The sequence below is a fragment of the Myotis yumanensis genome, unplaced genomic scaffold (assembly GCF_028538775.1).
Source record: "Myotis yumanensis isolate MYYU_CA2020_CCGP unplaced genomic scaffold, mMyoYum1.0.hap1 SCAF_1, whole genome shotgun sequence".
Lineage (NCBI taxonomy): Eukaryota > Metazoa > Chordata > Mammalia > Chiroptera > Vespertilionidae > Myotis > Myotis yumanensis.
In genome coordinates this window covers 50,166,657-50,181,618 of record NW_027223752.1, presented here as the reverse complement: position 1 = coordinate 50,181,618, position 14,962 = coordinate 50,166,657, and the positions used below count along the sequence as shown (strand labels likewise).

The 14,962-nt window shown below is 43.3% G+C and overlaps 1 protein-coding gene across 3 annotated transcripts in view; it reads left to right on the top strand.

Annotated features, from left to right (window-relative positions):
* Positions 1 to 2,608: 2,608 nt before the first annotated feature.
* DIS3L (DIS3 like exosome 3'-5' exoribonuclease) overlaps positions 2,609 to 14,962 on the top strand; it is a 35,411-nt gene continuing 23,057 nt past the window's right edge. Inside the window, exons 1-3 of one of the 3 annotated variants that reach the window (XM_070420450.1) lie at positions 2,609 to 2,794; positions 4,188 to 4,341; positions 14,137 to 14,265. In XM_070420450.1, the coding sequence (XP_070276551.1) occupies positions 2,656 to 2,794; positions 4,188 to 4,341; positions 14,137 to 14,265 (422 nt within the window). In that variant the 5' untranslated portion in view covers positions 2,609 to 2,655. Of the gene's footprint in view, positions 2,795 to 3,429; positions 3,852 to 4,187; positions 4,342 to 14,136; positions 14,266 to 14,962 lie in introns of those variants that run through there. The other 2 variants (XM_070420468.1, XM_070420460.1) reach the window with 2 other exon arrangements.

Genomic DNA, 14,962 nt, shown 5'->3' with positions numbered 1-14,962 from the left:
CCAGTCCTGGAAATGGTGCCATAGCATTCTGTGGCCACACCTATCTATGTGCAAAGGAAGATGGGAAATGTGGTTCATCTGTGTGCCCAGAGAAGAAGAGGGCATGGATTTGCTGAACCTGAGAGCCAGTCTCTGTCACACACACACAAAACACATATTCACCTTGAAGGACTGTGATAAGGATTAAAGGTGATATGGTGACTTATGCTTGGGCCATTTGCTATTGAGGAGAGGGGTGAGGATGTAAAAAGAGGTGAGCAGTAGAATACTTAAGCAGACACTGGATAGTGGGGCTGAGCTGGAGTGGTCACAGGCACAACGGTTAAGGTGACGGCAGAACAGACTGACAGAAGGGTGTGAGTTGGGGACACTCAGCCACTACTGCTGCTCACCAAAGGGTTTCTGTGCTCTGCTTTTGGGCGGGTGGTCATGTGACTAGTTCCAGCCAACAGGCAGAAGGAACGTGTATCACTTCCTGTCTGAGCTTTTAATTGCTGGGGGAAGGCTCTCCAAAGGGCTCTTTTCCCTCTGGCAAAGAATAGCAAACAGTATTCCAGAGAGGGCGGCCTCCATCAGTCTAGCTTCCTGTGAAGGACAACAGAGTGGAGCTTCCAGTCACCCATGCAATGTCTTGGTTTTTTTAAGTCACTGGGATTTTGAAGTTGTATCTTACTGCAGCATAGCCTAGTTTATTCTGACATAGAAACCTCTTTTTTTTCAGGCAAGAGGAATCAGATGGTCTGTGAATCAGATGCTTGTCCATTTTAGGTCATCACTTCCAAGAACTCAGGGGCCATGCTTTTAAGAATATAAGTTAGCCCTGGCTGGTGTGGCTCAGTTGGTTGGAGCATTGTCCCATACACCAAAAGGTGGCAGGTTTGATTCCTGCTCAGGGCACATACACAGGTTGCAGGTTGGATTTCACACACACACACACACACACACACACATTAGGGGGTGAGCGGGAAGGCAGCCAATTGGTGTTCCTCTCAACCTTCCTCTCTCTAAAAAATAAATTTAAAAAAATATATATATTTTTTAAAAGAACATAAGTTATACATCATTGCCTCAGTGCAAGCAAAAAAAAAAAAGCTTGATGAGCTATGGATTATTTTAAATACTGATAAAATCAGTTTTCAGTACAGCTGCCAGATACACTCTTTCTCAAAAGATCATTAGTTACAATTTAGAGAAAGCTTAAAGCTACAAAATGCCAAGGGGAGATGTTAAGAACATAGAATCAGAAGTAAGAGAAAAATGAACATGGGAGAGCTTTGGAGGGAACTGTGGGCAGCAGTAGGAAGCATCCTCTGGGATCTGGGATCTCTAGAACTGGCCTCCTGAATTCAGGAGGGTCTCCTGTACTGCGGGTTGCTTTATGGGGCCTCCTAGTGTTCTGGCCTATGGACCAGCCCTATAATGTTTTCCTAACTTGTGAAATTCCACCTCAGATCTCCCTCACATTATCCCATATTGCAGATACCTTGGCATAAAAACACAATGAGTGAGGGACTATGACTCTTTTTTACTATGTCCCCCTAGAATAAAAGTAAGCGATCCAACAGGACACCCTAGTTCTGCTTCCTTCAGCATAACAAGAAACGCCGATGTTCCCAGCCAGCTGGTAGAACTGCCTGAACTAGAGCTCAACAAGCAGACTATAAACTCCTTAGATACAAGAGCTGCATTTTATTCATCTGTGAACAGCACAGTAATTAGTGAAGAGCCTGCTTTGGCTTGAATGTTGATTCCTCCGCTTAATAACTGGGTAACTTCGGCCACTTAACCTCCCTAATCCTGCTTCATCGCCTGTAAAATGGGGATGATAATGCCGGACTCCCCTGACTTGCGGAAATTAAACGTGACAATTGTATGTCATGCTTCTGGTGCAGCTCAAACGTCTTTGTTGAGAGCTTGAACGAACGGTGGCTTCTATCCAACTAAGGCCGTGTGATCTCAGGAGAAACTCCACCAAGTTTAAAGGAAACTGCCTTTGCCAGAGGCTGCAAATGCTACGACACGGGGGTTAAAGAGACACGTCTACACCTCGAGGGACGGGCTTGGTTTTCATTTCCTCCGCATTGTTTCCATTTTCATATGGATTAAAAATACATGGAATTAAAAATAAATACAATTTTTTGAAGGGGGGGGGGCGGGCTGGCAGGGTTCCTGGTTTATTTGCTGATTCTTTCAGCTCTTTCAGGGACAGCAAGAACACAGTAATGATTACCCTTATTAATATGGCTGCTCGTTCCCATCTGGACCGGGGGGTGGACACAAAGTATAATCATCCTCTGTAGTTGTAGCAAGTGTTTCTTCACAAGACCTTAGGGTAGCTTCCATAGCTTATCTTCCCTTACGCCTTTGGCTTGCCCCTCCGCCACCTTCCTGCTCCCAGGCCATTGAGGGGAGGGAGAAACGGAGGCGGGGAGCGGGGTTGGGGGCTGGCGTCCCCGGCCGGACAGGAGCACCCCCCAACCCTCCACCCCGGGCCGGGGAGGCAGGGCCCGCAGGAGCCCCGCGCGGGCCAGGCCGCCGGCCCAGGGGGCGGGCCCGAAGCCGCGGCCTCGCCTCCGACCCCGCCGCGCCCGCCGCTCTGCTCGGGGCGGCCCCGGGGCCCGGAGCTGGGCCCGGAGCCGCGGCCGCGCCGCCGCCATGCTGCAGAAGCGGGAGAAGGTGCTGCTCCTGAGGACCTTCCAGGGCCGGACGCTGCGCATCGTGCGGGAGCACTACCTGCGGCCCAGCGTGCCCTGCAACAGCCCGCTGTGCCCGCAGCCCGCCGCCTGCCGCAACGGTCAGCCCGGCGGAGGAGGGCGGCGGGGCGAACGCGGAGAGAGAGGCCGGGAGAGAGGGGCCCGGGCCGGACGGGACCGAGGGCGGCCGGGCAGGAGCGCGGGGAGCCGAGGCCCGGAGGGCGCGGGGGTGGCGAGGCGGGAGTCGTGCGTCCCGGGCGGCGGAAGGACGCGGCCGGAGGCGGAGCGCGAGGCCCGGGACGCGCCGAGCCCAAGCCCCCCGCCGCCCCGGCCTCCCGGTCTCCCGCCGCCCCGGCCTCCCCTGCGTCCGGACTGCGCGTCGGGATCTGGGAGCGGCGGCCCCGAGCCGCGGAGACGCGGGGCGCGCTGCTTGGGGGGCGCTCCGCGTAGGACTCCCGGCTGCTGCGCCCGGGAAATGGAGGGCCCAGGGCAGCTGCCTCCCGGCCCCGAAGCCTGGGGACGGGGCCCCCGGGAGACCTGAGCGCGGGAGCCGGGCCTGCCTGCCCCCAGGGGCGCAGGCGGAGAACCGGGAAGCCCTGAGCTGTGGGCCCCTCAGGGATGGGCGGGACGCGAACCGGTGGCCTGGGCGCGGGCCCTGCTGCCGCTCTTTGCTCCCTGCACGTTCTCTGGCCCCGGCCCCGATGCCTCGGGCGTTTATCCGGGGGAGAGAGCGCCCTCTTCCCCTGGGGTTAGTGAGCGATGTGCACCCCGGTGAGCGGGAAGGTCAGGGGGGAGTTGGACTGGGGACCGCAGTGCACTAGACCTTCCCGCACTGGCCCATCGGACGCAGAAGGTTACTTGCTGGTCCTCTTCCCTCTGGGCGAGATGAGCGTCCTGGGCCTTTTCAACGACTATTTGGAATCCTTAGCTTGATTAGGAATTGATGGTTGAGGGGAACCTTTCGGTTACCGCTTGGCTCCCCAGCTCCCTGACACGGCCTGGGCGGGCACCCTGCCACCGCCCTCGCTTGCCCGGAGCATCTTTTCTGGACCTTGGAGACGTCTGCGCATGTTCACAAACTGGAGACAGCACCGACGTGGAATTGCTGGACAGAAACAAGTGGCTAACGTGTACATGTTTAGAGTGCCTCGTTTAAATGTGAGGTTCTCCCGAGTTAACACAAATATTCAGGTTGTGTTGAAGATGTGCCCTTTTTTTAAAAAAAAAAAAAAAAAATCAGTTATCCCCTCCTCCACTGGCAACACTGTAAACCACACTGAACTTTTATTTATCACCGCTTCAGAAAAATGAAGGTGCTGAATTTACCTGAATGTTGGGCCTCTACCAAAGCACATTTGTCTTGTCCTTTAAAAACTTCACAGCGTAGTTAAGGTTGGAAGTTATTTTGCACAGGAGGGCACCATGACATTGAAATAGTAATAAACCAGGTTTGCAAGTGTTGTCTAATCTCTTACCTTTTGAATTATGTTTCAGAGGGGAAACTCTTGTCTGGTGATGTGACTCATTACATGATCCCCGATTGGAAAGTTGTTCAAGATTACCTCGAGATCCTTGAGTTTCCTGAATTAAAGGGAATTATTTTCATGCAAACAGCTTGTCAAGCTGTGCAGCATCAAAGAGGCCGGAGGTATCTGTTTTGCATTATTTATTTATGGCGTTGATGCACCCCCACACACACACACACCTTTTTTTAGAAAAGATCCTTTGTTGCAGGGGGAGGGGATGCATTTATTATTTTGTCAGAAAATATTTTTTGAACTAATTTAGTATTCTCTTTGCTGGTAGGAATGCAATAACATTATTTTATATTTCTGCTTCAACATCTGTCCAAAAGATCTGACTGTAGATCAATAAGCTGCAGTGTCCCCAGTATTGGATATTTAAGATTCTTGGCTTTTGGTTTACATTTTTATAGTGGTTATTGCTTATTTCTTGTTGATAACGCATATTATTTAATCTTCTTATTTATAGATCTATTGTTTCAGATGCTTACTTTTTATTCCCTTGGGGAAAAGTACTTTATTTTTAAATTTTAGACTCCGTTATGGTAGATACAAATCGTATTTGTAGTGATTTATTTAATGAAATCAGAAATAACTTGTTTTATTTTTAGATTACTAGTATAACTACCAACCATGGTAATTGTATTTGCTAAACAAAGGATTTTTTTTATTGAAATCAGTCTAAAATGCTTGCCTTGTACCTTTTAAACAAATGCTCAAAAATTGGTTTTGTTTCAGTTAACATTGGGAAAAGATTTATGATTTGAACTTGAAGCCTCATGCTGTATGGAAACAGCATACAGTATTACAAACTATATATCCAGACTCTTAACAGCCCAAGTCATTTAAAAAGCAGAAACTATGCATTTATTCTTTTTTAAATGTTGTAGTTTCTTCAGATCTTGGTCGTAAAAGATGAACTGTGTTTATTTGTATATGAAAATGATAAGTTGTCCTTATTATATGCTCAGTTCCAAAAAATATGCATTAACTAGATTGTGTGCAGGTTTTTCAGACAGAATATTTTTAAATGAGCTTGAAGTTGATTTTGTTCAGACAGAAAGATATAGATGTTTATACACATTCAGATTTAAATGCTGCTCTAGGTGTCGTATTTCAATTTCTGCTACTAAAATCAATTTGTTGTTATCATTCAGATTGCTAACACACTGCAGAGCCTTTTCAGCTTCTGTTTTCTAAAATATTTTTAATATTAAGGATTGTTTTTAAAACCAATTGCTGGGACATTAAAAAACAAAGAATTGGGATTTAAATGTCTTTTCTCCTGAACATTTCAAAAGTAGTTAACTTGATGAAAAACTATTGGTTTTCCATCGCTTTACCATGTCTATGAATATACTAAATGTGAAAACAAAAGATGAGTTATGAAGTAGGCCAAAAGATAACACCCTGGTTTTCCCATTTGGTAAGCACTTTTGGGGCCTCTAGTTTCAGGCCTGGAGTAGTACACAGTCTTAGTTCCTTTCTCAACAGACCTATTGTCTTGTTGGGGTCGGATGTAAGAAGCAAGAAGGTAATTATGACACACCTTAGACACAGGTGGGATAATTTAATGTGGACTATACAAAGTGCAGAAGTATATATGGGGTGTGGGGATTAAGCTACAAAGTCCTCTGAAGGGGTTAGAGCAGTGATGGCGAACCTATGACACGCGTGCCAGAGGTGACACGCGAACTCATTTTTTTGGTTGATTTTTCTTTGTTAAATGGCATTTAAATATATAACATAAATATCAAAAATATAAGTCTTTGTTTTACTATGGTTACAAATATCAAAAAATTTCTATATGTGACACGGCACCAGAGTTAAGTTAGGGTTTTTCAAAATGCTGACACGCCGAGCTCAAAAGGTTCGCCATCACTGGGTTAGAGACTGGTCTTAAAGGAGGGATAATGAACATGATTGATGTTGAGAAAAAAGAGGCAGGAAAGGAATCAGCAAGTTTGGGACTTGCTGCTTTGTTTATCTGTTAAGCAACCAGCTGGTGTATGCAGATTGACATAGCTAAATGACCTAAGCTAGAAAGTGTCATATGTTGAAAGCTAACTTTAGAATTGATGATAGCTGTTGAATAGATAACATCCAGGAGTTTGCTTTATTAATCTGGCATTCATAAGTGTTCAAAATGGCCTCAAAATGGTTCATTAGTATATTGTACAAAAGTGTAAGTCATTTGACTTTTTATATTTAACCAAATGTGGCCTAGCAGAAGCTCTGTGGTGTTTGCTTCATTTAATGTTGGGAAACATTTTGTTTTATTTTTCAGTTCTTCCTTGGAAATTTTTGAGATGCTAGTAAATAATTTTTTATATGCTTTTAGGAACAGTATTGCTTAGGAAAGCTTTGTCAGTTAAAAATACCTGCTCTGACTAGAGCCGGTTTGGTTCAGTGGCTAGTGTTAGGTCTCCGAAGGAGAAATGCTTGAGGCCAGAGTGGTGAGGGATTATGAAGGAGGAATGCACAGAGTGGTGAGGTATTACAAATTTATTTGATCATCCCCACACCAGGTGGCTGAGCCTGGATGGCTCCAGCACCCAGTGAGGGGAGTCAGCAGCTTTTAAAGGACTTTTGGCGGGATTTTTCTGGGCAGAGACTTCTTTATGCATACCCGGAGGGGAGAGAATGGCATGTGGTCACTGCAAGTGTAAAGTGGTCTCAGCAAAGAGAATGTCCATGGTGAAATGACCTGAAAAGCCAGTTCCTGGGGGAAGGGTATCAACTCAATTGCTCCATCAAACCTAACAGCTAGAGTGTCAGCCTGCAGACTGAAGAGTCCTGGGTGGATTCCAGTCAAGAGCAGGTACCTCAGTTGCAGGCTTGATCCCGAGCCCAGGGGGTGCATGCGGGAGGCAACCAGTCAATGTGTTCTCTCTCTGTCTCTCCCCCTCCCTTCTACTCTATTTAAAAAAAATCAATGGAAAATATCCTCTGGTGAGGATTAACAAAAAATAAAATAAAAGTCCTGCTCTGGTCTAGTGTCTAGTTTAAGGATGCCTTGCTTTCTCCTTTTGACCCCCCTTTCTGATTTCTTCTGTATAGCTTTAGAGTCTCAATAGTTCTTGCCTAGTTCCTCGATATATATCATAAGATAGGGATCATGGACTATTATAGTCAAAGAGGATCTAAGAGGCCAACAGGATCTATCCCCATTCAATACATCAGTGTTACTCAACATGAGTAATATCACTGACTTTGTTTCTAAAAGAAAACATTTCTCATGGACACACAGTGTTAATTTAAATTATTTTGTTGTATTACTATTTAAATATCTTTAAACATAAATCTAGGTGTAAGTCCTCATGCTTAAGTACTTAATACAACACTAAGACCAAATAGAGCCCTAGCCAGTTTGGCTCAGTGGATAGAGCATCTGCCTGTGGACCAAAGGGTCCTGGGTTTGATTCTGGTCTAGAGCACATACCTTGGTTGCAGGCGCCTCCCTGGCCCAGGCCCTCCCTGGTCGGCTTGTGCAGGAGGCAACCAATTGATGTGTTTCTCTCTGTCTTTCCCTCTCTCTTCCACTCTCCCTAAAAATCAATGGAAAAATATGCTAGGGCGAGGATTAACAAAACAAAACAAAAAAATCAAACCTTCAAATTCAATAAACAAAACTGTAAAATCAGAAAACTGCAAATGAACATTAATTTAATGTGACAGATGACATTAATTTACTGAAGTGAAATTACCAGAGTTGGAGAGAGACATAGCTCTAATCTACTCCTGTATTTAATATGACTTTGGGGGTTTTTTATTTAAATAATATTGATGCAGAAAAATGGCCTGGTCTCGTTAGTATATTATATAGAACAGTATGAAAAGTTAAGGTTTTGATTGTTCAGGATAATCACACATTGTGCCATCTAACAATCCTCAAATGATTATTTAATGAGGGGTTTCTTGATAACTCTGTAAGGCTGTCTTGTTGACCACATTCATTCACAGGTGTTTGTTTTTTTATTCAACAAATCTTTATTGAAAGACTATAGGTTCCAGAAACTGCCAGCACTGAGGACACAGTAGTGAACAAAAGTGGATATGGTCTTGAGGGGAGCAGGCAGTATCAGGTAAACAGATGGAGAACTGCAGCTGTGACAGGTGCACTGAAGGCCAGGTACAGGGCTCCAGGAGAGCCGGAAGTCATCAGGGAGACGGGAAAGGCTTTCCTGAGGGCGGTGCCTCTACTGAGCTCTGAGGGATGAGTGGGTATAAACCAGAGAAAAGCTTCCCAGGTGAGGAAACTGCTGTGTAAGGTCATAGGGAAGGGAATGCTGCTCAAGGAACATAAAGAAGGCCCTGGATTGAATGGTAGACCTCTAGGCCTCAGGGATGTCAGTGAAGGGTATTAAGCAGGGTGAAATGACATAATTAGACTGCTGTTTTGAAAAGATGCCTGGGCCAGTGGAGAAAAGGCAGGCAGAAGACAGGAGGCTGTTGCTTTAGTTCAGACAAGAGATGTTGATAGCTTAGAGATGGAGAGAAATAGACATTTCAAATAGCTATTTAGTAGGTAAAATCTATAGAACTTCCTAAGTATGTGACCAAGAGAATTGAAAACATGTCCACGCAAAAACTTGTACATGAATGTTCATAGCAGCTCTATTTATATTAGCCAAAAAAATGGAAAAACCCAAATGTCTATCAGTTGCTGAATGGTTTCATAAAATGTGGTTTATTCGTGCAAAGAAATATTAGTCAGCCATAAACAGGGATGAAGAACTGATACATGCCACAACTAGATGAACCATGAAAATATTATTCTAAGTGAAAGAAACTAACCACACAGAAAAATTATATAGTGTATGATTCTACTTATATAAAATGTCAGAATAGGTAAATCCCAGAAACAGAAAGTAGATTAGTTAGGTTGCCAGGGGCTGGGGGTCAGGGGAAATGGAGAATGACTGCTTAATGGGTATTTTTCTTTTGAAGGTGATGAAATGTTCTGGAATTAGATCGTGGGCATGATTACATAAGTCAGTGACTATACTAAAAACCATTGAAATGTACATTTTAAAGGGTGAATTTTATGGTATGTGAATTATATCTCAATAAAGCTGTTACTTTTTTAAAAAATCTGTAGAACTTAGTATGAATTTAGATAAGTGAGGTGAGGAAGAAGGTGGTGTCAAGGATAACACTAAGCTTTCTGGCTTATGTAAGTGGATGGAGGGAGGATGCACCCAACGAGGTCTAAGCCGGAGGGGCAGATAAAGGTCTTGAGTTTGAAGTGTCTGAGGCTGCCAGGAGGGCAGGCACTGACCGAAAGGGTACTGCAGTTAGAAGGCAGTCATCCAGCTGGTCCAAAAGATACTCTATTAGAAATGTTTTAAGAGTATCACCTAATATAAATGTGTTGGGGTCCAGCCCCAGCAGGTCCAGGTGTTCCCAAAGGTGTGGACGGAGTCGGCGATGAAGGAATGACATGGAGACAGCATTCAGTTGATCAGCATAGCGAGGTTCTTACTTTTTTTTGTCCTGTTAACATCTGTATTTATACCATTTGATCCTATAAGCGTGCCTCTATAATCACATCATGGTATGTTTTGGGTAACGTTCTACAGTTCCTTGTTTCTTATCTGACCTTTGCCAAAAATCCTGTCTCTATCTAGTTCTGTTGATTTTAATCTTGTCTAGGTTAATCTCTGTGTTCCATTACAAGGGCTATTCCAAGGTCACTGCTCTACTGATAGGCTACAACAAGGAAGTGACTGAAGGAGATTATCCTACCCAGTAAAGGTTATGTCCTTCCCGCCTCGCTGCTTGCCTTCCCTGGGACTGCCCTGTGTCGGTGGATCTCCAGGGGTATAGGCTTTGGTGATTTCCCTGGTGGGCAGACCCCTGGGGATGTGGGCCCAACCAGTCCCAAATTTATTGCCAACAGTCTTAGTCCAAGTTCTTCATAAGTAGTACATGGTATTTCTATAACACTAGGGGGTTTCACTGATTTATTCTCTTCCTTAGTCCTGTTAATCCCTAATTCCAGGGGAAAATCCTAACCTGGGGAAACAACCTTTCTCGGAGAGGTGGTCCTGTTTAAAACACATAGCACTAAGAGGGGGAGCAAAACATATGCCATATACGCCAGGTCCCTTAAAACATAAGCTGTGCAGATATTTCTTCCCTGCAGCGACTGTGTCAAGCAGCAAGGGTGGACCGGCTTCCAGCAAATTCCCCCATTTTTATTTTTTAAATGACAGCGCGTGTAAATAAATCAGCAGCCACCTCTCAGATTGGGTTGTTTAAGACTCGGAAGACCTGTTTGTGACTTTGCCAACAGGTCAGTCCGAGGCTTAACCCTATATCGGCTCCCCACATAAATGGAAACATAAACTTAAAATTCTTGTAGAAAACTCAAGGACCTTTGAAAGTAAGTCTACTAGACCCTACCAAGGTTCTGGGGAAACTGGTTGAAGAAACACAATGCTGAATGCACAACTCACTTCCCCACTGATTGTGGGACACCCACTTCTAATCCCCAGAGAGTATAGTCAGCAGGGGCATGGGATGAAGGGATGTTGCATCTGTAAGATCACCTTGAATAAAAATAGTAAAAAAAAAAAAAAAATCAATTTAAAGAAGGTAAGTTCAGCCTCACTAAGAAATTGTTTGAAATGTTTTTGATAATAGAGATTTGGAAAACACTGAAGCCAGTCCAGGGAAACTAGGGGTTTTCTGTAAGACTGGAATTTTTAAAACTTAAGATAATGTAATTGTACTTCACTGTCTAAAACTATTATTCTCCGATCATTCAAGCCAAACTTGTTCAAGGCACTATGGATGTTCTTTGCTGGTTCCATGCAGATTTCTCAATTCTACTAGTATAATATGCACCGCCAACCCTGACTAGCAAAAAAAATGACTGTATTGTATGTGTGCACTATTAAATTATAACCATAAGCCCCCATGCCTACAAGAACATCCAGATGCCACACTCAGAGTGATTCCCTGTTTCTCTCCTGCTTTCCCGTTAATAGTCTGGTGCCATTGGTTTGTTTTATCCAGCTGATAGGTGGTTGACAAATGGAAGCACACTAAAAATCTAAGGAAAATATAAGGGGATGAAACTTAAAATTGAGAAAATTCTTTTTTAAGTTATGTAATTTTCTAAACATTAGGAAGAATCATCTTTCTTCTCATTTGGTGCTAAACCCCCTGGATCTGGCTTGTAGAACAAGAACATCAGTATTTGGGAAAGACAGGATTTGAGAATACCTGGGTCAAAAATGCAGTGGCATAACAAATGCTGTGTTGTGTAGGAAGCCTAGCAAAAGAGTAACTGGGTTCTGAGAATGTCAGTTTCTTCTGAGGAATATCCTGTATGGGATCACTGTTGTCACAAAGAGTTGTGAGTTCATTGATTCGTTTGAAAAACGTTTATTGAGCACCTATTTTGGATTAAGCACTAAAGATGCAAAGATGAACCAGACTGTCTGCTATCTTGAGCATCTGTACCCACCCCCCTCCCTTGGGCCCTTTGTCTGGCTAACTTCCATTCATCCTTCAGGACTCAAGTGTTGCCTCCTCCCAGATGCCTTCCCCATCCCTCTCATGTTCTTGTCACACCCTGAACTTTGCCTTTCGTGGCACTTGTCCCACTAAAATGGGCGGTTCTGTTTTTTGTTTTATTTTGTTTTACCAATTAGTATAGCTATTTTTAAAAATTGTGGTAAAATATATATAACATAACATTTGCCATTTAAAAGTATACAGTTCAGTGACATTGAGTGCATTCCTGTTATCAACCAATCTCCAGAACTTATTTCATCTTCCCAGACTGAAACTCTACCCCCATTAATCACTAACTTCCCACTCTTCCCTTCCCCATCCCCTGGCAACCACCATTCTACTTCCTGTCTGTAAGTTGACTACTCAAGGAAATTCATATAAGCGGACTCGAACAGCACTTTTGTGCCAGGCTTATTTCACTCAGCATCATGTCTTCAAGTTTCATCCATGTTATAGCATGTACCAGAACTTCCTTTTTAAGGTTGAATGATATCCCATGGTACACCTTCTGGTTTTTCCATTTACCTGTCAAAGGACACTTAGGTTGCTTCCAGTTTTTGGCTATTGTGAGTAATGCTGCTCTGAACAGGGGTGTACTAATATCTTTTGAGACTCTGCTTTCAATTCTTTGGGGTCTCGACCCAGAAGTGGGATTGCTGGGTCTTTTGGTATTTCTCGTTTTTATTTTTATTTTATTTCATTTCATTTATTTTTTTTTTTTTTTTTTGAGGAAGGGGTGGTTCTGTTGTGTTTACCATGAGCAGGACTGCTTCAGACAAAGGACAGCAGTGAGATGTCTGGGTGGCGGCCCCTGAGGGCATGCAGTGGAGCAAAAGACCTGGCACATGGAAGAGTGCAGCAAAAATTTGCTGGATGAAGGATGTTGAATAAGGGGGATGATTTGTAAACAAATAATTACACTAAGTTCAGGTGCTTTATTGGGAGTGTATAAAATGTGACAGCAGATAAAGGGAACACAAACTATGGAGGATATGATCAGAAAAAATGGGCAGTATGTTTTTGGTGTTTCCTCTGAAATAATAAATTGTAGATGTTTATGAAGCCTCTTCTAAAATATTTCTTATTGCTTAACAAATAAATGCTGATTTGAAAAAATTCATGCATGTCAGAAATGTGTAAAGTAGAAAGTAAAAGTATCGGCCTCACCGGTCTACAGGGATGATCACTGTTGACAGGCGGTGTAGACTCTTCTGTGCATAATCTAAGAGGTTTTAAAAATGATTTTCAGTGTATCTGTGAACGTGGGAAAATTACCGATTTAGTGGGTTCTAGGCATTTTGGGGTGGGGCAGCTTTTTCTGCACAGTGGGATCTGTTAAGGAAAGCTGCCATCCACAGAAGTGAAAATCAATCCCTTTGTTTATTAGGGAATTATAAGTTGTATTATTTGATGATTCAAATAATGTTTTTTATGTTGGCTCAGTTTTAGAATTACTAAGAAAAGAAAATCAGTGTTTCTTGTTTTCTAATGAAATGTTGAGGCCACGCAGATAATGGTGGTTAGCATTTATTTGGAGTGCTTTCATGAAAAGACTAATTTCTTAAAAACCCATGGTGGCAACCTGGTGGTGGGAATGGAAGGACACAAATTTTATTATACTAAATAATAAGTCAGCGACCTTGGATAATTTTTATGTTAATTTAATATCTGGTTTAATATCAATCTCTTTTTAAATAAACATTGTCTTCCTGAGAAATAACTAAATATTCTGTAGTCCACGTTACCCAGACTATTGAAAAGCACTTTCTCAGAAATTGACCCATATAAGACCTCATATTTGATTTGTGACTTGGACTAACATTGGAAGGATCTCCTGATGGGAAACCTTAAAACTCTCTGTTAGTTCTCTGACAGGTGAAGCTGGCCCCACTCATGTAAATGATGTGGCTGCATAAATAAAATTTACAGATAAATCCTCATACTTAGTTTTCTAGAGCTGCCAGCAAAAAGTAAAAGGTACTAATGCCTAATGCCATTTAGAGAACAAAGTGAGGTACAAAAGTAAAGTGTGAAAGTCTGCTGGCCTCTGTGTCCTCCGTGAGCCTTTAAAGTGGGGGCTCTGTGGGGCAGCGTCGTATAATTACATAATAAATGGCCAGAAGTCCCAGAAGGAGGAAGAGGTCTAGAAGGGCTGAATTGATCCACAAACTAATTAATGAGGCCCTGCCCAGGCACATTCTAGCAGACAAAAATTGAGAAAGAGCAGCCCAATGATACTGTGCACACTAAGGCCAATATTAAATAAATGGTTCTCAGGTTTTAAATGATCCATCTTTTTCTCTAAACTGCCTCATCTTTTTTGATCCTTAGCAAGAGCTGGCAGTAGATGAGTACCTGCTATGTTAGATTTATTTTTCTCCTCTGTGTCACAGACAGTATAATAAATTGCGAAACCTCCTGAAGGATGCGCGTCATGATTGCGTCCTCTTTGCTAATGAATTCCAGCAATACTGCTATCTCCCTCGGGAAAGAGGAGAATCCATGGAAAAGTGGCAGACCAGGTATGGCACTGAATTGCTGTGTGTGTTCATATGATCTTCTGTAATTTATTTATCATTGGTTATTTGGGCATTAATCTAAGTGGTATGCTAAAATCAACAATTATCCTGGAACCATGATTAATGTTGAACTGCTTACCATGTCAATATTTTAGATATGTCAATTGAATACCTAATTGATCTATTTTAGAAGTTACAATTAGGAAGGTTATACCCAGAGTAAGTTTGCCCCAGACCCTAATAGCTAGCAGGGTCATTCCAGTGATCCAAACATCATCACTTTAATGCTTGTGTGTGGGAAAATGGGGAGTCCTACTCTTAAGCTAAGATCTCAGTTTTTCTGGCATAGCTCTATTATCCCAGCTAGTCTTAATTAAGCTGAAACTGGCAGGTTAATTCCAGTAGATCTGTTTTAGGAAGAGCCGTGTCATAGTTTAGGTCCACCTAAAAGCAGAGCCTGAAGCAAGGACTTGGTGTGAGTTGTTTACTTCTGAGGCAATTCCCATAAGCGGGACTGAGGAAGTGGGGAGAGTGAGACAGAGAAGGAGGGAACGCAGGAAAGGATGTGTTAATGCTGTGGGAGACCGAGGCTCAGTCCTGCTGGGATCCTCTGAGAAACTGAGTAGCATGTGCCTAAGAAGTTACCTCGAAGGTCGGAGGCTAGGGCTTTGAGTTTGTGCCCCCTTTAGCTTTTTAGGAT